At 42.9% G+C, this 25,255-nt stretch overlaps 1 protein-coding gene across 18 annotated transcripts in view; it reads right to left on the reverse strand.

Moving 5' to 3' along the window:
• The window catches only part of FOXP1 (forkhead box P1), a 390,108-nt gene that overhangs the window by 12,057 nt on the left and 352,796 nt on the right, over positions 1-25,255 (reverse strand). For 14 of the 18 annotated variants that reach the window (XM_074836019.1, XM_074836032.1, XM_074836029.1 and 11 more), the window contains 7 exons: positions 19,218-19,301; positions 10,393-10,594; positions 10,207-10,286; positions 9,434-9,535; positions 4,726-4,847; positions 2,556-2,625; positions 545-583 (listed from right to left, as the gene is read on the reverse strand). In XM_074836019.1, the coding sequence (XP_074692120.1) occupies positions 545-583; positions 2,556-2,625; positions 4,726-4,847; positions 9,434-9,535; positions 10,207-10,286; positions 10,393-10,594; positions 19,218-19,301 (699 nt within the window). The remainder of the gene's footprint in view (positions 1-544; positions 584-2,555; positions 2,626-4,725; positions 4,848-9,433; positions 9,536-10,206; positions 10,287-10,392; positions 10,595-19,217; positions 19,302-25,255) is intronic. The other 4 variants (XM_074836035.1, XM_074836031.1, XM_074836027.1 and 1 more) reach the window with 3 other exon arrangements.

Consider the following 25,255-nt stretch of genomic DNA (forward strand, 5'->3'; position numbering starts at 1 on the left):
GCAAACGTACTCCCCACCAAACGCTCTCGTCTGCTCCTAATTTGTGGGACAAAACTCCTTGCTTGTTGCCATCTGAGTTGGCAGAGTTGTTCCCAGGCGAGCACAGCCAGAGACCAGGGTGGGGGGGAGATGGGATGGGAAGGGGAGGCACAACCAGCCCTGACTGCAGCATCTTCAGGAGCACGGCCCCTTTTATTCTTCCTTACGTTGACCTCTCCATGTGCAGCCCTACGTGTCACACGTGATTACAAAAGCTATTCTAACGGGGAGGATTATTTTTATCTTCTTGATTCAACAACCGGCAAACTCATTGTGATTAAGGGATGCAAAGAATGGTTCACATTTCCTGCACTTGGCAAAATAATGACTCAAGTTCTTCACCCGTAGTGATAACTTGTAATTGCAGTAAAGCAATTTACTGGGGGAGAGGTGGGACACAAGGAGTATCTGCTATAAAGATAATAATAGGGGAGGTGGGTGTTTTGGGAGCCCCCGGCGACCCGTTGGGAAAAGAGAGCGCTGGTGAGAGCTGGAGTCCCCGTACCTTCCACACACAGAGGGGGGAGAGAGCTGCTTCTTCTCCCTGGCCGCGAGGGAAAACAGATGGAGGAGATGTCAGAGGGGTCTGGGTGAAGGAGAGGGGCGGCTCTGCCACCCCACAGGAAAAGAAAAACACAGCCCCGCATCCTGGCGGCACACCGCACCGACCCTCGGCCTGCAGAGAGGCGGCCGCTGTGCTCACAGGGATGTGCAAAGAGCTGGTCTTTGCAGATGCCTGCAAAAGCTGGGGGAACTTGCTCATTAGTTATTAATTAGACTGAACGTAGGCACTGCCAGGTAAAGTGGCCTTGTGTCCTAGGAGGAAGGTTATTGCCCAAGCAAGGGCCGAGCTGCCCACACGGCACTGGCCACCTGCACGGCTTCACCCAAACCCCCGTACAGCACCCGAGCACCCGCCAGGATTCTGCCTCCAAAATCCAGCGGGGCGGGGGGTGAGGGGGAGAGGACTGAGGAACTTGCTGGTGTATTTTCGACCTAAACGAGGACCTGTCTCAGTGCAATGAATATTGCTCCCCCCCATTTATTACAGGGAGCACACAAGCGGTAGTAAATCTGGCCCAGGCTCTTCTCTCCTTCAACTCGGTTCACACGATGCTATGGAGGGGCATGAGTACGTGCCACTTCCAGGAAAAGTGGGAAATGGAAACAGTTTGGAGGTTATCACAGAAGACAAGAATGGATGGAGATGACGACAACGACACGTGTTTCAGAAATAAAACACGAACAGTTCCGTATGATAAGCATATTAATTGAAATTAGTCACATAGTTAACAATGTGAAGAAATGCAAGATCATTTCATTTTTGCCTTTCAGCCTCATGAATGTAAAATGTGCTTGTAATCTTAATACTATTCAAGAGACAAAGCAGTCTTTAAAAATCACACTTCACAAGACTCAAGGGAAAATAAGTTACTAATGAATGGTATTTACAGTTGCTTCATTTAAACATGCTTTCCTTTGCTTTTCAGAAGTTACTGCACAAACTCAAATAATTAGAAGAAATGCAGAACATTGCTTTTCTCCTAATAATCTGTTTCTTGGTTCTGAAAAGAGAAGTCTGCTAAACCTTGCAGAAAACACGGCTGCCCAAGCAAATAAACACGGCCATCAGGGAACTTCTCGAGAAGCGACCCTCAACAAACAACCGGGGTGCAACCACGCGCGGTGTTGCCTCCCGGATTAATTCACACGGTGTGGAACAGGCTTGAACCCCCACACAAACACATCCTCCCCTGCAAACTCAGGGCACGGTAATGCATTCGTGGTTCATATAGCAAATACTGACTTTACCTGGGGTTTTTGAGAGAGACTTAGGAATCTGTAGAGAGGGGATAAAAAATGCCACCCTGATATACAGCACATGAAAAAGGGCTGGAGACGCGCACACTTCCAGACTGCAAGTTATTAATTGTGCACCGACACTTTGTGTATTTCTACATCGTGAAAAAACAGAATTTTTGTCTTACATTTACAGTACAGTTTAAACCAATGAAAAAATATCTTTTTTTTTTTCTATAGGAATCGCGACATTTATTTTTTACCAACAATAGGAAGCTATGCAAAAATAGCCCTTAAAAGAAAAGGGGGAAAAATGATCTGCTTTCTCTTTAAACCCATGAACAATAGAAGGTCACGTGCTGCAGTATCCTATCATTCAGCACATTAATAGCTGTGCTAGAGTAATTACACTTGTGGTATTTTTGCCTCAAGTGAAATTCTGAAATAAGAGGATGGAAATTATGATACTGCTGATAAATATTAATAAGTGAACTTTTAATTTTTTTGCCACAATATTCAAAATGCTAAGCATCTAGCTAATGCTGAAGCAGCCTGATATGTGTTTGCCTCCAGGGACTATGATGCTTTATGCACTTAAGAAAAAAGTTTAACGGAATTAAAATTTAATATCTAATTAGAGCAAGGCTAATATATTTTGAAATGAGTGGGGAAGACACACGCCTCTGTTGCATATTTGCTACAGTCGTTAATCTTACCTGTAAAGCAGCATTGAGAGGTGTGCAGTAGGTGTGGCTGGTCTGTATGTTTTTAATAAGAGAAGGGTTACTGCATAAGAAAAACATAAAAAGGAGAGTTAAATGCAACCAACTTCTGTGCAAGCGTTTCAAGCATGTAATGCTTCCTCCCACACCAGAAAACTAGAGCTGAGACTGTTTTTCCACACAAGTTCTCTTTCGTTTCTCTTTTTTTTTTTTTTTTTAATTTAAAGAAAATAGCTGAGTTTTCGGCTATGGTTATCATATTTGCCTTTACTAAATAAGGAACATCATTATCTCTCGACGTTACCTCGCCATGTGTTCTACTACCCTGTGTTAGTAGCACATCTTGGCATCTCTGCTCATTTTAGCTGTGTTCAGGAGAAATTCTCCAATATTCGTCGTGTCTGGGAGCCAGTTACCATGTAACGGTCCATCAAGAGGAGGCTATGATCAAAAGCATCACGGGACATTTTAAATACTACTTCATGCAAATTATTCTCCAAGTTGCTGGCAGCGGAGTCCCTCGCAATGGAGCGGGGGACCGCGATGCGAGAGGATTTGAGCCGTGTTATTTCCTGCCAGGCAAATGGCCCCAGCAAGGGGCTGCCTACACCATCGCCCCAAACAGTTTGGGGTTGTGGGCAGGGAAACAGAATGGCAGGTACTGCTGCACCGCAGTGAAGTGGTTTGGACCATGCACAACAACACGCTGCCCTAAAGGCCATTTTAAGAAAAAATATTCTGGTGTACTATTTTGGACCCTTACTTTAGTCATCTTAACTTTATATAAGGGGCCAGATTTGAGGAAAATGAATGCCAAGCATTTCCGCTCTCTCTTTAATGGGCATCCAAGTATCACTGGTTCCATCAGAGAAGAAAATAATTTTTTTTTAAAAATCATCATATTCAAACTAGAGTGCCAATGCAAAAAATCTCCAAAAAGTTTTATCGCTCACTGGGCATATTTATTTTTTTCATGAGGGAATAAGCCCTGTGAGAAGAGTCTTAACTGAACCCCTCCCACAGGGACCAGCAAGGATCAGTTGTCCTGGAGAGATGGCCTTCGAGTAAAGGTCAAAGAAAATTGCTTTGGGAACCCCAGGAATATTTGTGCGTGGTTGCTGTAGACACAGGATGGCCTGTTGATCATAATCTTTACAGCTGGTCTCACTGCACTCTCAAAGTTTTTAAAGTTAATTCAGCATTTCTGTTTTATAAGCATTTTACTCTATTTCTGATTAAGAGCTGCAAAACAGAGCATACACTGAAAGCAAAGGAAAATATCAGAATTAAAACTTATCTGAAGCCTTTCCTGGCATATACCTGTTTTCCTGACAGGTCTACAGCAGCATATCTGCACTAGCACGGATAATTATTTTAGTCTACCTTGCACTATAAACAAATGCTATAACAAACATGTCAAAGTAGAGTTATTACTACAGGCATTTGGATTATCAGAGCAGGACACACAAAATACACATAACAACCAAAAATTTAGTTTCTTTAGCAGCAAAGGTGATGTCACTATTTCGTGAAATGCAAGTCTACATGAGATGGGTAAATCATGCAAAGCAAAGCAACAGCAGAAAAAAAAAATTAAAGCAAGTAAAAGCTCTTACTGTGCAACAAGCTCGCCAAAGTTTTCATCAGGGCAGTATTTTCGAGGACGGCCTCGTTGAATATGACGGCCACGTTTAAACTCTTCATCATCAACAGTCCAAAAGGACCCAAACTCATCCTCTACTCTGATAAAGCACTTATGCAGTGAGAGGTTGGTGCGAATGGCACCCTGGGACAAGAGCAGCAGCAAAGGAGATGAAGTGGAAACAAAGGGACACGGGATCGGGGACAGAACAGACATCAAATACAGGGAAAAGGAAAAAGAAAATAAAATGCAATAAGCATAAGCAAATGGTTTGTGAGGGTTAATATGCATTGCCACCTAAAAGCTACTAGCATGTGATGCAACAAACACCAAGCAAGCAGGGTCAGGGTACTGGTGGGCATACAAACAGTAGTGATGAGATGTTTGTCTTGGTTTCCCTTAACTGAAACAATGCGAAACCACCTGTGGTTGGTCTAACACCAGCTAGCAGCCAAAAGCCTCTACGTTAAACTGTAAGCATGATCCAAGCTAGGCTAAGAAGTTCAAACATGGTGGACATACCCACTGATCTTTTGTGGCCTTCGTTTTTGGAACTCTAGTTCATCCACTGTCCATACTGCCCCTTTAACGTTTTCTACTCGCACAAAACACTTGTGAAGACTAAGATTATGACGCACTGCATTCTGCAGCAAGTATAAAAGAGAAAACATTCAAAAACTTTCTATGAGAAAATGCTCATCATTGTCCAAGAACAGCAGCACAGTCAGCTTGACAGTCCTCATTTTGCAATGTTAAGCCCCTTCCCCTCCCCACACCCGCTTGCTTTCCCCGGCTCTTTACATCTTATTTTGCAAAGACAAAATAAATATGAAAGCTTAAACCCAAGATTAAAAATTCAAGTTATTCTTATCAATTATTCCCAGTGTGAATGAGAACAGCCATCATTTTAAGCATGCACATAATACAGCACATTTCATACAGAACACAAGAGGAACATTGCTTAGATATTTTCAAAACAAATATATACGCTCTGCAAAGAGAAACTTCTCCTCTCCTGGAAAAGAAAGCAGTTAGAAAGAACAGAAAGGATTTCACAGAAGTACAGACAGCTCAATTTAGCAGAGAGGCACTGGAGCTGGTGTTGCTGCGGTTTCCCACAGCTGGGCTAATGCGAATCAGGTGCTGAACCTCCATCCACACCCACGGCACGGACCAGGGGCTCGGGGGCTCGGCAGCACCCCACCGGCCAGCACGGCACCGACTCCTGCCTCCACGGCTTGCTCTTATATGGAAGTTGGCTCCTATTTCTGGCAGACTACTGTACTGACTGATCTGAGCCTCTGCCAAGTGAAAACATGAGGAGGGCTCTCTGAAACAAAGTGATAATATCCCCACAGCTCATCACCCAGAGGGACCTGTGCTCATGGCATCCGATGCTCAGATGTCCTCTCTGCAGCTCGGCGCTGGGGAAGGATGAGCCCCACCAACCCCTTCGACGTGCTCGGACCTTTGCTGCAGCCAGACATACTGAGACACCTCACTTTGTCACGGCAAGCTGTGGCTTTTCTGTCCCTGTTCCCTCTGAAATGTTGCCGAGAGCCTTGTTATTCCTCAAATGGAGTGCCATGCTCCTTCCCCGTTTTGTGAGTTTTCTGAGCAAATCCCCTACTACAAAGCCACTCGGATTTGTACATGGAGCTTGTCCCCAGCACTGCTGAAAGGGGCTTGGTAAACAGGGAAAACAGAAGAAGCCATTTGCTGAAAATATGCAGGCGAACAAACTCCATCCATCATCACTGGCACCATTGATTTAGTCAATCTGGTTGACTCGTTAGCAGGCACAATGCCAGCCAAACACATGGCCTGGGTCTAGGCAACCAAGAGACTACAATTTTTTTTCCCTTCCCTCGTCGTCTTTTTTTTTTTTTTTTTTTTTTTAATGAACATCGGGTCTGGATGGTGAAAGGGAGCTCTAATCATGAATGTCTAAATCACTGTGCAAACAAAGGGTACGCACAGTACATTTGTCATGTAAATTAAGAGGCAGTGGTGTGTGTGTGCCTGGGAGGGGAAGGCTAAGAGTCTTTTGCTACTTTTCCATTTCTCTGCAATCGGTAGCACAGTCCCCACACTCCCGGCCCTGGTACAGGGGAAGATCCAGGGCTTGAACTGCCTTTGCTCAGCAGATGCTTGAGCGCAAATGTGTCTCCTCTGGCTGTAGGTGCCTGATCCCGGCACTTTGGCTTTTCCACACTGATCTGCTTGTGAACTGGTGGAAAAACAAACTTTGAATATGCTTTTCCTCTCAGCAAGGCAGAAATCTAGCAGAAAGTCAACCTGTCCATCAGGGTTGTTTCCTTCTTCCCTTACCTTCTTCTGTTCTTATTTTTTAATGATTTTTTTTTTCCCTCCCACCTCTTCCAGATTTCACTACTTTTGAAATTTTTGGCAAAATCCCTGAATTTGAGGTGAAGGAAAAACATGCAAACGCCCCACACCTTTTGGGCTAAAATCAGCCAGCTCAGCAACCGTTGGTGGGTGCCGCGTTAGTGCAACCCGACACAGGGCTGCCGGCCCACATCTGGGTAACTCAGGCAGTTTCCTGTGAAAATGGGAACACTGTCAAGTCTGGAGCAAAATGTAAGAATAATAACGCTGTTTCCCCCAGTGAAAGCTGATCTTGTAGTTCATACAGCAGTTGATCAAACGCATACAGCAAAGTTCAGCGAAGGGAGTCCTCGGAGTTTGTAAACAGTCTCTAAATACATGGTTGAGGAGAAATATTTGTGTTCTTCTTTAAATAAATTTTATGCCGGAGAAATACTTTACAGTCTGTTCTTGTTCTCTTGAAGTCAATGTGCAACTGATGTTCAAGGCTGCTGGATTGGGCTCTTGCTGGATATGTTGAGACAGACAAGTTGAATATTTGCAAGATGTCCATGAAGTGTTGCCTTCACTTTCTATTTTCCATGTGATCACTTATTTAAGGAATTCATGGCAGAAAAAAAAATTGTTTTGTTTCCCCTGCCTCTGGATACTTGCTATCTAACAGTTTTATTTGAACAATACCCCAACGTTTTGGAGCCACACCTGCAGTTTGTGCCTCATGGCTGCAACTCAGTGCCAGCAAATTACTCCAAAAAATAAAAGCAAACAGACATTGCCTCTGATCTGTCAGAACCAGTTCACAGTGCTCCCCCAGCAATCAGCTTAACAGAAAAATTAGGAGCTATTATTGTAAGATTATATATTTACCTTGTTAAAAATATTTGTATGCAAGCCACTTTTGCAGAAAAATTACCCTGAACATGCTTGAATGTAGTAAATGAAAGGGTTTGTTATTTTAATAAGTGCTCAGGCTCTGCTGGTACTGCATTTTGGGAAAGAGGTTCATTTTTTAAAGGTCTTTATTCCTGCACTCTGTGTTTTTGAAAGAGGGCTCAGGAAAGCTTGCCCACACCAAACCCTGACCCTAAACTTGGGGAACACTGACCCAAACGCCCCCTAAGCATAAGCCGAAGGTGAACGCAAATCAGCACGTATATATTCAAATTATTCAGATTCTGCAATTAGCCCCTTGTGCTTGTTCTGCGCCCCGTGGGCTTCCCGTCATGCCAATCCAGAGCTGCATTTTCATCCCTGCTGTTCCCGAAGGCTGGCATAAATCTGCGCAGTCTTCAGCACGAAAACCTGCATTACTTCAATCGGTTGCCGATTTTGCTAGCACTGGTGGAACCTGGGGGGAAGCTTTTCTTTCTTCCCTGTTAAGTGAAGCAGGACCTGGACACCTCAACTAGGTCAAAGTGTCCAAGAAGGGTCTCCCAACAGTACTTGCCTCCTCGGGACACACCTTGCCCTTCTGCAAGCCCAGCAGCTGCCGCAGCTCAGCCTCTCTCCTCCTCTGCTGAAGCACACTGTCAGTGCACGTGGATTTTACATGATGCACAGAGCTGATACCTAAAACTAGCCTCGCAGGAGATACGGCCAGGACTGCCTGCTGCCTTCTTTCACTCCCCCCTCTGCTTCCCTTCGCTGCTGGAATTAAATAGGATTTTTACTTCAGCACCCACACCTGCAGCTGCTGAAAAGTCCTATTGGAACCACTCCAGCAGCAAAAGACAGGCAGGTCTAAAAGGATCTTAAATCAAGGAAAGTTAATTTCCTTTCTGGATAGTAAGGAAGCTGCAAAGTGAAACACTGCTCATGTTTTCCAACTGCAGTGAAGAATCAAAGCAGCAATCACAGAGACTTTTCCTAAACGCTTCTGGACCAAAGTTGAAAATGCACAAAATTGTGCTGGGATCTGAATTAAAAGCAAAACATGCTACTAAAACCCAAGCTAACTTCCAAGGACCATTTTTAGCTCGAGACAGGACAAACAGAAAGAGCTGATGAAACAGCATATATGGGATATACTCAATCCTACCTGGTCATTTGAAGTTGTTTGAGAGCAACAGAGTTGTGTAGATTAAGAGAGGTTCAAAGTACCAGGGGTGCAATTTTTACAGCGATACAAGATCCTGTTATTTAATTCATTGATCTGTAATTGCACCAGTTTCAGAAGCCAGCATGTCTATTATAATGCTATATATAAGGGAAGGAGCGGCCCCCTCCCAAATAAAATAAAATTAACTCCCCAGACCTCTTATCTAACAATATCTGAGACAGTTATGGTAGGAAATTGAAGTGCAAATAACAGGTTTATTTCTGTTAAACACATTCCTTATTGTGGGGCTTGCTTCTTGCATATTATGTTCAGTAAGCTTCTGTGTGAGATTAAAAAAAAGAAAGGAAGTTTATAACAGATCTGTTTATGTAGTTAAGAGTCAACTGACTGAGGAAAGAAATCCACTGATCTATAGATCCTAGGAAAAAAAGAGCAGTTGTTGTGATTACAGTCTGCATGGCTAAAAAGACAGTGTATCTTCTAATGACACAATAACTTTACCACTTTTTTTTTTTTTTCCTAATACGTTCCAGCTGAAGGGCTTGAGTTTCACTGCTAGCAGCAACCACACAGAGGAACTCGTGGCATAATCACAGAACATAAAAGCCAATAACGGGGATTCAATTAGTGGTTTTCAAAGGCAGAAGAATTTTTCTGCCAAATATCAAATTGTTCCTGCAGATAAGGCACCCAGTGTGTGTCAAAACTGCCGATCTAAATTTTCATGTCCACATGTTGTTACAATTTGTTATGTCATCAGCAATGTCTATTCTGTACATGTCAGATATCAAAGGCGAGAGGCACAGGCGGGCTAAGGCTTACCTTCCACGTCGCCGCGTTGCGTCTGAAGTAAGCAAACATTCGCGTGAACCAGTTGTAGATTTCATTTAGTGTTAGCTGTTTTTCTGGAGATTCGAGGATGGCCTTGTGAAGCAAAGTGATCACAAGATCAGTTATGAGCACACCAGTACAGAATACACTCACAGTTTTACTTCACCAAATACAAAAAGGAAAGAAAGGAAGAGAGAAAGAAGGAAAGAAAGAATGAAAGGAAGAAAAGAAAGAAGAGATTTGGAGCAAAAAATCCAAAGGAGGGTTTTCATAATATGAACTAAGATTAATAGCTGTATTTAACAGTTCAATGGCAAAATTCAAAATGGAATTATCTAATTGTTTTGAGTTTTTATTTCTGTTTCCTTACAGAAATATTAATTTATTAGTCATTCATAAAGCAGAATCAAAGAGAAATGCAAAACATTTCACTAGCTGATTAAAGCTCAGTAATTATTTAGAGCTCAGATTAATTCTAGGGATCAGAGATTACTGTAGCTTGTGATAATTGACTTGCCATCTTTAAACAGGCTCATTTTCACTGTTGTGTGAAATGAATTTCCTAATAATCACATCGTATTGTAATACTTAATCAAAAGCAATTATGTTATATATTGCAGTTCTAAAAACCCTTATAGTAAAGGTTTGAGCATTTGAGCACGCTTACATACCAAAGGTTTGAAAATCTATTTAATCCAGAGTGTGCACACATATAGCGAGATATTTTTTTTCTAATCCAAATGCGTGTGTTTGGCTCAGCTTACCTGTCTAATTAAAGATGCATACGTGAATGGTGGTCTAACTTCTGCGTTCTTATAAAATTCTTGGTTCTGGGCAATATCTGCTAAATAAGAGCAGTTGTTCTGTTATCATCACAGCCTGCCACCGTGGGGCTGCAGGCAACAGCAAGCCGCCCCACCAAAGGGGCCGTGTCACCAGAACCCCTTTACCTGAAGAAATGGGGACGTTGTATTTATCCGAGTACCGCCTCCGGATGGGTCCAACGTTGTGCATGCTCGTGGTAGTGATGACTGACGGTCCCTGCGTGACGGGAGTGATGGGCGCAGTCGGGGTGGTGGGAGTATGAGGTAAGCTCTGCGGAGACGCCTCGGATGCAGTCTTGGAAAGCGTGACGCTCGATACCAGATTCAGCTGCGGAGGGAAGGACGACGATTTCGTTACAAACAGCATTTCTGGCTAATTAAGGGCTGCAGAGAAAATTCTCGATAACGGAGTCCTCCTCAGTTCAAAGCAGACAACACAGCCCGAGCGCTTGCTTCGGCACAAAGTGCTGTTGTAACATCTCCATTAGGAGTCATGAAAGGGAAATAAATACATACATTTCCGAGCAGATTTAAAAAAAGAGTAACGTAGCCTGCTGCCAGAACTACATACCATGGATTTTTATCTAAACCTTAAAACAAGATCTCACATAGTACGTAGTCATTTTAATATTTTATTTTTGTTCCATTGTTTCAGTCTAAACCCCACACATCTCTTATTTCCATGCTATCATTATGCATGACTTCTAATGACTCTTCTTAGATATTTCATTGAAGGCATCAGGCTTAAAATAAAAGGCAAGACTTTCCTAGGGAGGTACTAGGGAGAAACGCAATCTCTCTCTTCAGCATTTGGGCTTTTTTTTTCCCCCCCTCTGTTCATCCATTTTAAAACCAAAGCCAGGAGAAGGTTAACACTGGAATAATTTAATTAATCACACTGCATGAAATACTGCAAGCATTCAGCCCAGCAGAAGTGGCACCACTCTTTTTTTTCCTCCTAGGACAGAAGGCATCAGCGTTACCTGCACGAAGCCCAGCCCCGGACAAATGGCAGCTTGCCACAGTGGGCTGTAAAACACAACTGTCTCCAGGATTGTGTATCAAACCCAGACCCAACTCAAGTGTTTTAGATACACAACCCTATTTATGTAACCAGTGTCCACATTCCTCTCTGACCCTTTCTTTTTGCCCTACGATGTCCTTTGAAAGACGATGCTCCATCTCAATAGGTCACTCCTGCTGAAGTATTTTAAACAATCAATCTGATCTCTTAACGACAACATCAGAAAAGACGACTGAGGAAAGGGCTCTGACTACTTCCACGTTTCCTTCCCTTAGGCGGTTTTGCGAATAATATTGGTGAAATCCTGACCCCACTGAAGTTGGTAGCAAAATTCCTACTGAATTTTGTTCATGATTAAAATTCCTTTTTGCTGGACATTAAACCTTTTCAGAGGAAGGCAAGGCGCACTACTCAGCTATGCCCTCAAATATCTCATGTTTATCCATAAGGCACTGTATTAATTTTCTTCATATGAAAGTAACCAGATGAGAAAACTCCTATTAGCATCCTCATATGAGTTAATAGCCACAAATAACATTTCTTTATAAAAATAATGGGATTTATCCAAAACAAAGGTAGTGGAAAATAAAGGGCTCTAATATTACAGAAAGGATGCCAACACAAAAAGCCCACTGTCCCCAGAAAGGGCACAGATGAACAACAGATAAATTGTGATTGCTTTGCCCTCCCGACAGCGAGAGGGAGCAAGGCGAGGGAAGCCCCAGCCACCACCACTCGGCCGGTGCACCAGCAGCTCAAGCACTGCTCCAAGGAAGGGAGGTGGAGAGCTGCAGACCTGCCAACACCCATCCTTCTGTGCAGGTGCTTACAAATCGATGCTTCGCCTTCCAGTGGGAAATATTTAACACTTTGTGGCAAAGCCAGAGAGTGTGAACCCAGAGGGGGATTGTGAAAGGTGGTGAAACACGGGTATTGACCTCCCAGAGACTCCCGTGCCGGCGTACACCGCTAACCGCAGCCTGTCCATCGCTCTGCAGCACCGGGCACTGCTGCCACGTGCCGCCCGAGAAAGCCTGGTCCGTTTGTTGACTGGTGATTTAAGGACACTGATTAGGGACGTGTATATAGTAATGTCTCCCTGTTATCCATCTTTCCATCTATTACATATGATAAAAGGACCAGTGACGATAATAATAGTACAACTGACAGGTCGCACCATGAAATTAAATCTACTGTATTTTATCTCAGTTTCTAAATGGACATTTTAACAGTCCAATAACTGCGAGCAAATCTGCATCAATTTTAAGTGCCCATCTCTAGCACGGGCTCGGCAGCCGGGCCCTCCTGTTGGAAAGATCACTGCTCGTGCTTCATCATTACAGCTCCAACTACTCCATTTCAAAAGAGTCCCCTTCCTTTTTTAGTGTGTAAAAACTTAACATTTAATCTGTTTCTACTAGGGAACTGCAAGAAAGGATCCACAAAGGTCAGCGTTCCCTGCTTAAAGAATTTGAATTGAGTTAAATTTCTTTAGGCTTTTCAGCGTAGGTAGCAACTAGGAATAAACACAGAAGAGGACGAGCAAAGGGGGGGGCTTTAACAGGCTTGACAAATGACACTGCGATTCACACCCACTGCTGGGCTGCCACTAATAAGCTACAGAGGAAGCAGCCAATCTCAGCTAATTACCAGATAAAATTGTATTGTAAGGACTCTAATTAGGAGATGCTTATGGAGGTGATCTAATGATTAAACGCTGCATCCAAGTGACCCCACCATCAATGTGCAGTGGTGCAAGATGTCACCGGAATATTTTGTAGAAACAGTAATTTTATTTCAAGGAGGGGAGGCAGTAATATTTGTAATAATGGCTATGAGGTAAACTAATTAAAAGACAGTTCCTAAAGGAAGACTGTGGCTTTGAGCAGCTGTGGCCGTTCCAAAACAAAGTGCCAAATCTCAACAGAGGAGCTGCAGTCAAGTGGAAAATTTCTGCCTGACCTCTGCTCTCGCTATTAATTCGCAGGAAAACTAATGACACATATACATATTCCCACAAAATTGTTCTAATTGCTAATTTGCCAAAGGAGCCCAGTTTCCAAATTAAACATGACTGCAGTCTGTGAGGAAAGAGAGAACAAAAAGCTGGAACGCAGCGAGTCTGCTGTGTTTCACCTCCGACGACCATTTGCGAGCCTGAACCAACAAGTTAATGAAACACGACCTTGTCGATCGCTAGCGAAGTTTTTCCTTTTTCCGTGTTTTATTTGATGACACTCTCCTCTTCCAGCCAGGGTCCGATCCCTGCCGGTGCTGCTACCAAAACACAAGCTAGGGCAAGGGAGGAGAGGGCTGCACTCCCTCCACAGACCTTCACTGCTGCTTTCTTTGTTGCATCTATAGCGTAAAGACTGAAAAATAGGCTGTGAATTAGAGCAGAATAACAAATTATGAATGGTGTTGGTTTTGTTGCCATCTTGAATTATTAATATGAATGGTAAACTATTAAATCTTAATACTGGCGTCAATTAGAAACGTGAAAGTGGCTGTGGACAACTGTGCAGGGCAAAGATCAGGGAGGGACCAGGCTGGGAGGGTTTCTTTTCCTGATGGAAACTTGACACGATTTCTCCCTGTTTGCATTTTCTATTTAAAAACAAGTTACTATGATTAGAAAAGTTGTTCGTGTTGGTATTTTGTACATAGCCTGCTTCCCACATACAGTAATTTCTGGATGAGGTATCACTGCTGTCAGAGGGGAGGGAGCCTAAGTCACAGAGTCAGCACTTTAATGAGCAAGGACTCTTGCACTGCAGTAAGGCACAACGTGGGGCACTCTGCAATCATGCCGGAGAGTACAGCCCTTGTGCCAAAGAGTTAAATGTTTTTGTAATGTTTGTACTGGGGATGTGGGGAGGGAGGATTTCCTCCAGCCTTAAAAAAAAATAAAGTAATTTTAAAAAAAATCCCCAAAACAAGAAGAAGAAAAAAACCAACATAAAACCCGCCGAAGCCCACAACAGTTTTAGGTCCTAAAATTCTGCAAATTCAATCACTGAACCTTGTTGGGTGCTTTGTTCAGTCTTGGCTTTTGAGAACATTTCCTCATACTGTTTTAACTTAATCAAAAATGCCATAATTGTTGCAGCGTTCAACAACCTGCTTAGGATTTTATTATTAACCTTCCCTTTCAAGAAACAGTCATGTCTTCCTACTAAAGGTGAAGACTGAGTCATTTTCTTTTTTTTTTCTTTAGATATAAACAAGGCTGCGAGGTAACCCTCTCCTTCACCCCGTAAAATAGATTTCCAGTAAGTGGCTCTCCCACTAGGGCTAAGTTTAACTTCTTTCTGTGTAAACCTTTTACATGACAATAGTGGCTGCACATAAAAAAAAGCCCCTGAAACTCTTTTAAAAGCAAAAAAAGAAAAAAAAAATAATCTATTTCTAAGTGTCATGGTGGGGCCATACCCACTGCTGCAGGGCAGCAACTCCTCTGTGATGGATGCTACTGCTCAGGTCCCAACTGGAGCTCAGGATTTATCTGCACCGAGTTCCTGGGACTGAAACACTCTGGAGCAGAGACTCCTTTTCTTGACACTAAAGGTGGGAGAGAAAGCTAATGTTGGGCCTAAAACTTTTTGAATGCTGTGTCTTCCTCTCCCGTTTCAGCCTGGACACATTAGCGTATTAGATGCAGAGCCTGGCAGGCAGCAATCACTTAGCAGGTGTTGTTATTGGCAGGAATACTAAGGAAACCAAAGCTGAGGAGTGAGACTTAATGAAAACCAGTATATAAAAACAGCTTTTGTTGTGCTTGAGAATCTCTCTTTATTGCTGTGTATCGTTATTTTTTCAAACTATAAAGTACGGCTACAGCAGCTAAAATGCTCAGTCATTACCTCAACAGTTAAAAGACTATTTTTTTTAAATGCTTTGTTATTACAGTTGCTAAAAACAGTATTTCAAAACAATCATAACTGCTATGGTTAGGGTAAAAAAATACATTAAAGAAGGGATATCTAACAGTGCATTTTATTTAAAGTGCCAAAAGTTTCTTTAAAAGTCTTCTGTCTATTTTTAAAAGATGGCTATAGCACCCAGTATGCAGAATTACTTGTTGGTTGATGCTTTTTCCTTTTCCTTCCCTTCCTATGAACTTCAGCATAAATTAATCCAAAAAAAAGCAAGCACATTTCCATTTCAACCCATTATGCTGATCACTAACACCAATGAAAATAGCATGTAGGGGAAGGTACCTTAATAGCAAAACCAGAATGACAGTTCTTGAGAAATCGTTGTTCTGGTTTTTGTGTTGTGGGGTTTTTTTGGGGTTTTGTTTTGTTTTTTACCTTGAAAAAAATTCACCTTACAAAAATATGTCACGGTACATTCTTTCAGAGACAGTTTTGTTCTCACTTTATTCAGGCCCTTTAAGTCTCACCAAAACAACACATGTAGCAGCAATAGGAACAACTTTGTGTGTTCCAAGTGTTAAGTTGTGAGATACTTCCATTTCAAGTGCTGCACTGTTGGCCATTTTAATTATGAAGTCGGACATTTTTAAAGATGGTGCTGAGCACTGCTCCAGCTCCTGACGTGCTCTCCCTCTCCAGCCACCCTCCTGTCTGTCCAGCAGCTCCCCGGGAGCAGCGGAAGACCCGCCCTTTGCAGTGCACCAGACAGCAACAGCAGCTGCCCCGCGTACGTACCTCTCTGCCAATGATCTAGGCCATCCACCACTCCAATACCCAAGAACTGCTTAAATCTCAGTGGCATTAATAGGACTGCAGAGCTTTACTGAACAGATGTCTTGGTGGGCTGGTGTAGTGAAATGCACAGGCCACTCCACCTCCCTTCCCAAGGTCAAAATTACTTCAGGAGCTAAAGCCACCCAAAGGTGGGGATATGATGGATGGATGTGGCTAGACTGGACAAGTAACCCCTCCCAAAGCTGGGCGAGTTTTGAACTGATGCACAACCCCCAAGAACCTGGCTGTGGTTCAACTGGTCCGACCTGCTCCAACCCCGCCCGCTCAGCTACTGCCTGAAGCCCAAAAGGCAAAGACGGTACCAATGGTCAGTGTGGATTACAAATGGCACGTGGTTAAACACAGATGGCTCAGTCACCAATTTTACCTGCTAGTAACTAAATAGTTTAAAAACAAGCATTAAGATCCTTTAAGCAGAATAAAAACATTTTCTCAGTCATGAAAAGGATGTAATTTCAAATCCCAATTCACTGCTATGTTTGGATTCGCAGCTGCTCTTTCCTTTAAAATCACCGATGTACCGTAATATATTAATTCTAACATACACCTTGCATTAGTTATGTTGGCAAAAAAAAAATTAATTACTGGATGTAAAGAATACTTTGCACTGCAATAATGGTCATCAGATCTTTTTACCAAAGTCCTATCCCACTGAGTTAAAAGGACTAGGGTCTAGCACAGTCTATGCAGTGCCTGTGTATTTTTTTCACTAGGAAAGCACAATTTATGCAAAACACTATACTTCTACATTTTATAATTAATTTTCAAATGCTTCACCTATACATATTTTAATAATTTCTGATTTATCAGATGGTATCTATAATAAATTTTTCTATATTTCAATAAATGAAAAGAAGGCAGTTTCAATCCAACAACAGAGTGCCACACAATATAGGCCTGTCAGGCACCAATTTTTACTTCTAACATGTAAGTTAAAGGATAAGGAATTTATAATGCTGCCTGTGAACGAAACCACTTTTCATACACAAATGTGATCTTTTTTTTTCCAAAGGGTAATACAACAGTACATTTACATAAACTAATCCAAACAATCTATGTATTTGACAATGGCAAACCTCACACAGACTGCCTATTGTTGGTTTACATCTTGGAGTTCTTTATGTTGGCTTGTAACACTGCTCTAGCTGTCAAAGGTTTGACTTGGACTCTAAATAAATGGTTATAGAAGTGCTGTGCAGCGATATTGGACTTCTTTGCAAAAGAAAACCTGCTGTGTATGAATTCAAAAGCTATTAATTTTTCAGTCAAAAATATTCATGCCTATTTCTTTTAATAAAGAAACACTGTGCTGAGCAACTGAGAGATAATGTTGACTAGTGGTACAGAATTTTCAATAGAGCAGTTAAAAATAAATTTAGTAGGAGGTCCCCAACAAAGCTATAATTTTCCAGAATGTAAAACATTTTTAATACTAATCAAGACAGCCCTTTTCCCCCTGCGTTCACTTTTTTTTTTCTTTCCGCTGCTTTTCCCTGTTTATTAGCTGTTAACACTAATCTTCATGGCGACACCGCCTGGTATCTCCATAGCCTACAACACCCGTAAAAGCTTCCTGCCCTCCGCGGCTGAGCATCGATCACGAGCTGCCTTGCCAAACGCTGCTTGCCTTCTTATGATTTCCTCCCTTTAGTTTTTAATCCTTCCTCCTGAGGGGCACCGCTGTTATGAAAGGCCTCAAGGCAGAGTGCTTTGAGACTCCCAGATTATTCCGCTGTTTTAATTTTTAATCCAGTAAGAGCTATAGAAACCAAACCTCCTCCCCATTCTGTTGGGTCTACATACTTTGCCAACAATGCGCTGAAGCATTTGCATTCAGGCTGAGATGGATGCGAGGAACTAGAAGAATGGTATTTTTATAGATACTGTAAGTAGTTTCTACTCTAGAGGACTGGTATCCACTGGATCAGGCAATTTTCGGCATCTCAACAGCTTAAATGGAAGGGTTTATACCTACCACTCAACTCTCTCCAAGAAGGCACCGAAATTTCCCGTTGACTTTGACATCTGCTCCAGTGTTGCTGAATAGCCTGCAATTTTCTGTCTAGTAGCCTCCCTATGCACTTCTGCAGCCATTTATTTCCAACTACATGGAAACTGAGAAATCCTTTTCTAGTAAAAATGTGTGCGCGAAGTGTTTAATGATTTTATGTTCTCTATCTCTGTAATGTGTTCTGTTTCAGACATTAATTTTGTCTACCAACTGCATCTTGGCAGGCTACCATATTTGCTGGGTTAATAGTCTGACTCCTTTTTATTTCTATCACCATAAATCACACATATATGGGTGTGTGTTTGCTTTATTTATAGAAAAAAAATCAGTCAAAACAGATAAACCAATACTTTGTCATTATGCTGCATCATTGCATATTGATTAAAATTGCTAGTACTAACTATAGATTGTCAACGCTCAATTAATTTTCACACAATGACTCAAAGCAAAATCAAATAAAGCCAGTGTACCTTTAAATCTTACAAATCTTAAAATCAAGAAGCAAAGCACTCTCTCCATTTTGAATAATCATTGGAAGCTCCGAGGAACATTTTCAGTGTTAAGAGGTTGGGAGAAAACAACAGCTGAAGAAGAGTCATTTTGGTTAGGGAACGAGATGGGGGATTTGCCTGAGTTTGGGGCTACCCAGGAGTTGCCTTGGGCTGCAAAGCCACTTGCTTCCCCCACAGCCCCCTTTTTAAAGGGCAATCTGGGGCAGAGAAGGTTTCCCTTCTCAGTTTCAACAGTATAAAACCTGATACTGGTAACCGCGATTATCATCAAAACGTGCAGCTAGGGTCTCTTCTACTATAAATGTCTGTCAGACAGGGAGAAAGCAAAATAAATATACTAAATATAATTTAATTACATCTCCTTCCTAACACTTCCTAAGATTTCACACAAGTTACACTGATGCAAAGCGACTTTCAGGCTAGTATGTGAGGCCAGAAAAAGGCCTAATGCATCAGCTTTAGAGCAAAACTGCTTTCAAACTCCCTGAAGAGAGGGGGACGATGAAGCCCCGGTGCCCGTGGTGGTGCCTCCTGCAAAGCGTCACTTTGCATTTCCTCACCACGACCGGCTCCGAAGTGGGCCATGCTTTGCATCACGCGCTCCGGTGGGTTACAGGAAAGAGAGGTCTGTTGTGAGGTTTTGTTTGCTCTCGGCACAGTTGGGTACTTACGGGCTGAGGGGTGGCTTTTGGTTCAGTTGACTTCACATGCAGGTGTGTCATCATGGCTTGCAGGCGCTCTTTATCTTTTGCAAGCTGAAAGGGGAAAAAAAAAAATCCTGTTACTCATACAAATAAAACCCAGCCACTGCTTATTCCTAATTAAACAGCTGGCACCGAGGCATGAGACAGAAGAGTTTTATTGCTGAGTAGTTTGGAAATTGTATATGGTCTATTCGTGAGGTAAAGCTAACGCGTGGTGCTGGGTGTCACTATTTCCCAAAGCAAAATGCATTAGCCCTCGAGTGAGAAGAGCTAGACCTGCCGGCACCAAGAGCTTCACTCTAGCCCTGACAGCTAAAAGACAACAGTGAATCATGTTTATTAACCAGCCCCACTCCAGCTTAGGAGGCATAGCAGAAAGCGAGCGAGGCAGCGGCTCCGAGATACATCTGCCTCCTTTCAGACCAGAAAACAAGCGGCACAAATGGACCGTGGCTTTTACGTCACGTACAGGCTTTGCGGCATATGCAGCAAGTGCGGAGACAGTGGTGGTTAAACCACACGAGGCACCTCCACGGGGCATGGTGGGTGGCCTCGGCACTAGAAAACGCCCTGCTTTTCCTTGAGGTGGCACAGCCCCTTGGTGGGTCACCTTGGGCTGCCAGGCTGGGAACCTGCACAGGAGAACCCGAGCGTGGGGCAGGAGCAGCAGTGTGAGTTGACAGCATCCTTTTGGTGTACACCTGAGGGCAGCAGGAACTGCCCCAGAGCACTCACTGAAGAGCACCCAACGCCACAGGACCAACGCTTTCACCCTTTCTCATCGGTCACATCATGCCCAAGAGTTCGGGCAAAGCTCCTGTTCTGGATGTCTCTTACATTTTTTGGTTGAGATCTGCACCAAGCCACAGCTGGTGTCTCGGGATCACACCATACACATCCTTGGCCAGGATGGCTTCCCAATGCATTTAGAAGGTACAGGCCAGACACTAAATCTCATTATTTTTGGAAACAAGAAGTTTTTTGTATGTGTGATTAGGACGTTTTCCAGCTGCTCTTCAAAAAAAAATAAAGTGGAAAGATAGTAAGAAACAATGCTAATGAAAAAGGGGTGTTATTAACCTACACGTCCAACGTAAAGGCTCCTGTTTCTAGCAGGGCTTGGATCAGGTTCTTACAAATGACAATTTTTGCAGGGCTGAGTTTTTGCTTTAGACAAGCCAGATTCCTGGTGCCAAGAGGAGAACTGTTCTTGCATTCCAGCAAAACTTTAAACAACCTGCCCACCTTATCACCATCATCTGTTTGTAGCAGTAAAGTTGGCCTAAAAGGAGACTTAGTCATAAATCGCCATTCATAACCTTACAGTCAAGGTTGTCTTGCTCTTCGCAAGGCGAGGGGTTTCTGACCATGCCAGAAAGGCGTCATGATGGGATAAAACTTGGCACACGGGTTTCCAAGACAGGAATTAAATAAAGGAAAAAATGGCGTCACCACTGTGGGCTCTGGAAGTGCAAAAGCAAAATCACTGGGCTTTTCAAACGGCTGCTCTTTTCTTAGTCAAAAACCTCAATGGCAGGAGAGAAAACCTGACACCTACAGCAGATCTCCTGCAATCTCATCACCAGATCTGCGCTGGACTTCACAGAAGAGCCAAAGGGCAGCAATGGGCTCTTATCGTAGCGCTGCAGCAGAAACTTCTCCCTCAGAGAGTCCTCTGAGGACCTCTTCAGAGAAAGGAGAGCTCTCACCCTTTCAGCTGCCGTGCTTCACACAAAACAAATTAAAACCGAGAAATAGTTGTATTCTCAGTGCAGCTCTGTAGTGCAATCTCTCATTCGTAGCAGTCACTGGGCACACGGGCTGCTTGGCGGGGTCATCCGTGCATTAAATTTTGGGCTGCAGGCTACTGCAGAAGAACAACATCTTCTAGCCAAAATAAATAAAAGGCAGGCACCTGAGAGCTTCCTGCCCGCACCAGCGCGGCAGAGGAGGGAAAGGCACCCGGGCAGCACGGGGCACACCCTGCAGTGCTTCCTCTGGGCCCCCTCGGCGGAACGGAGCGATGCACCTCCCTCCAAACGGCCGGGGTCCTTGTTTGTAGTGCTTTCACTCATCATCTTAGCAATGCTTTTAACGCCGTTTCTGGTGGATGGAGGTTATTAAAGATCCTCTCGACATTTCAGGCAGACACACGCTAGCATTTTGTCATAGTCTAGGAATTCAAACACTCACCCAGTTAGGCAGGAGTTTAAATTATGAAAAATAGAGGTCTCTCAGTTTCAAAGCACTGAAGAGAAGTAAAAAAATCTGAAGAATTTCTTTAAACTGTTTTTCCCTTAGGTCAGGAAGCAATAGTGATATAAAACTAGAATGTCACTAGTAGCCCCTCTGGTCAGCAGGGTCATACCAAAGAAGCCATGAGGGCTTGTTCGGCCACTGATGGGAGCAAATTCTCACTGGTGGCACTCACTGGAGTGCAGATGGTCCAGAAATGGGGATTACTAGTAGACATCAGGAAAATGTTCTTGATCTACTGATTGTGTTCTTGGGCAGGGACTGTTTTGCCATGTATGAAAGGATCTGCTCTGTACAGGGCGTCTGAGGACTATAATAAATACAGCCCCATCTGAAGCCTCATTCTTTTCCCCGTATCCATTTGGAAAGCTCTGCATGGTGGGAGTTTTCAGATGGTCACCCAGTTCTGGATGATAAGGCTGATTTTGTGAGGTTTCCCTCCCCTCTGTGGGGTACAACTACGATGTAGGTGCCTAACTGTGGTTCAACAGAAAACACATCCAGAGCAAGGTACATACTTTGCAAACTTGGACACCAAGACACATGCCTTGCCCCAGAGAGGTTAAATCCTAAAACTACACAGGTAGGAAAGGCAGGAGAGGGAAGGCACAGGAAGCACAAGCCAGAAAGGGCTGAAGGCTGGGGGGACAGCAGGGGAGTCTGGCAACCAAGGAGCAAGAGAGGAGGCATTAGACGCAGATGATGGAAAAATTGCAGAGGAGGAAAAACAGATGGAAAATAATGGCAAGGAGCAGGTATATGAAAATGGAAACCCAGCAAGGGCATTCAACAGGAGCAACGTGGCCACATCAACAGGAAGGAGAGATCACTTCAGCAGCAGGATTTTGGACAGACCAAGGACAAAGGAGAAGGAAGCCAGTCATGGGCAATGCAAGAGACAACCAGGACAGAGCCTCTTCCCTCCCGTTACATGCCTGGCTAGGCTGTGCATTAGAATGGTTTAGGATCCACTTCTCAAGAGTGTCAACGGATGCTTTAGGAAAACAGGCCCAAGCAGTGTTTTCACTACACTGAAAATGGCCAGCTGTCTTCATTTTCTCCCATTAGGAGATAACTTTTAAAAACTTATCATAGCCTTGTTACTGCCCTGAAATGTTTTTCCACTCAAAGGTGGTGCTGCAAAATGGATATCCTATTCCAGCTAAGAACTAGCTAAGGATAGGGATATGTTCCTGTGCTTGTGTTTTACCCAGCAGCCCAATTCTCACTATTTATAATGGCAACAAACGATCATGTCAAGATGGTTTAAACAAAGTGAAATATGAGAAGACTTCTACCTTGTCTGTGATATTTTAAGTATGTTTGTGATGGAAATGCTGCGATCAAAGCTTTGAGATACTTTGCAAAGGGGCATTTGCAATCAAACACAAAACAGATCTGACTTGGTTTTTTTTTTTAAAAAAAGTTCATTTAGAAATTGTTTTCTTTAAAGACTTATCCCTGTCTACAACACTGATAAAACTATTGTGCGTAAAATAAATAAGAGCATAAAATAAAAAACAAAGGCTTGCATTTGGGGCCATCACACTCAAAACCTGAAGTGCTTCCCTCAAGTGGAATGAATTTGTTAAATTCTACTTCTGTCTTGATGTGGCTGTACATGCATGAAATGGTGTGGCATTTAGATCTTGCCACGGTGTTGGACCCTGAATAGCACGTGATACTTCACAGCTCCACTGGAAGGCAATGCTTCTCGCCAGTGCTGAGCACCATGGGGCAAGGGGGAAAGGCTATGGGTCCCTCTTCTACCTAGCTCACAAAACTCAAGACTGTCGGCCACAGGGCTTGTTGCTGCCACTCTGTTGGTAACTGCTCCATCGTGGGAGCATCAGGTCAGCGGTCTTAGTCCAACTGCTCCTGCTACAAGCTGGGTGCTGCAGATCATGTCACTGAAAACCCTGCTATTGGGCCAGACTTTTGTTTTATTATGGTTCTCTGCAAAAACAGGCCGCAGCCAGATAAACTAGGTACTGGAGAACAAATCCTCATAGATATTTAGGCAGTTGGGGTTTCTTTAAGTATCAGAGAACTGATACACAGGATGAAAGCAGAGAGGGAAGAAGGGAGTTACAGGTACATGTCAAAGCAGGACCACCCCTCCTCCTCCACCTACCCTTGCTGGCCAGTGCATAGATGGTCTCACTCTTGTTATCAGCATCTCTGTCTAAATTAAGCCTCCAGTTCATCCTATCTACTGTGCTAGTATGATTGTTAAAAACAAATCCAGAGCTTTTTGGCCTCACACCACTTTGAAATGATGTTCTTCTCTTGGGGACCTTATGCTGCCTTGCCATGCAACGACTCGAAGCTAAGAGGTATTCCCCAGCACTACACGGGTGTGAAGCTGTAACTGTTAGTCACTTCTAACAATTAGTAGAATGTACCGCTGATAAATCTTTCAAAAATACTGTCAAGGGCTTATGGAAAGGTGCTAACCAAGTATCATCTCTGTCCTGTCCAACTGTTAACACAGGGCATCCTCCTGTAGTTCCAGGCACAGCCATTCCCGGTGAGGAGGAGAGAAGGATTAATGCTTTTCAAGCTGACTGTAACTGAAGAATCTAGATTTACCTTCAGCCTGAATATTACTGCATCTTGGTAAAAGATTATCTCATATCTCAGTTTACCAGGAAGACTGCAGATATTTTTTTTTTCCCTAATTCCCAAGAAACTTATTAAAATAACAGACCATTTCTCATAACATTTTCTGCAAGACTCTGATATTTTATGACTGGTAGTTTGATTTTTATAAAACTTGTATTAAAATAGTTTATATTGCTTCAGCTAATAGTGAAAGAGTGTCATGACCAGCGTGTTCCTCAAAGTAAAATTTAGGAAATATCTATGAAAGAAAAAGGGTAATTTGTAAGATAAGAAGATAAAAGGCATTTTTTTAAATGCTTATCTTGAAAAGTAACAACAAGAAGTTTAAGTGTGTTTTTGCTGATTTTTCTCTCCAACTATTTGAAGCTATAAATGACTTAACTCAGTAAAATTCCAAATGTAATTATCTTCTGTACTTAGCCCAAGGCTTTCCATATATCTCTACACTGCTGTCTTGCATACAAAATAGGTTTTTCAATAGCTGGTAACTATATAATGTACAACATTGTTTTAATTTCCCTTTCTTTGCTAACCTCTTGCCTACACACAGACACACTGTCAAGGCCGCCCAGCCAGAGCAGCAAGGTGCAGGAAGACAGAAAGGACTCAAAAGCATTCGGAAAGGCAGTTACACAAACAGGTCATACCTTTGCATCGCATTCAATATATTCCAATTTACCCCTTTTTGGCACTTTTAAAAAAATTATTTGCTACAAATGGCAAAAAATAATAGTAATAATAATAATAATAATACATGGAGAGTATTAGTATATGAGAGACCACCAAACAAGCCAGGTCATGCAGCGTTTTGAAATAAACATCAACCATTTCCCCCATGTATCAACAACTCTAAATGAAGAGGACCATGTTCCGCTCGCCCCCCTCCGCCCCCCCGGTGAGTATAAAAAGCATTAGATACATACTGATGGATTTTCCAATCAGTCAGCCTGTTTAAGTTTCCTATTTCTTTTCAAGTTACGGTTTAGAAAAGAGGAAATGAAGCTGCAGTTTCTTTTGACGGTTTTTAAAACTACTACAAGAAGGTTGTGAAAGCTGATTTTCAATCATAGGGGGAAAAGCAGAACTCATTTTTTATTGCTGTCGAGAATTGGATTTGATTAATA

The sequence above is a fragment of the Strix aluco genome, chromosome 11, assembly GCF_031877795.1.
Source record: "Strix aluco isolate bStrAlu1 chromosome 11, bStrAlu1.hap1, whole genome shotgun sequence".
Classification (NCBI taxonomy): domain Eukaryota; kingdom Metazoa; phylum Chordata; class Aves; order Strigiformes; family Strigidae; genus Strix; species Strix aluco.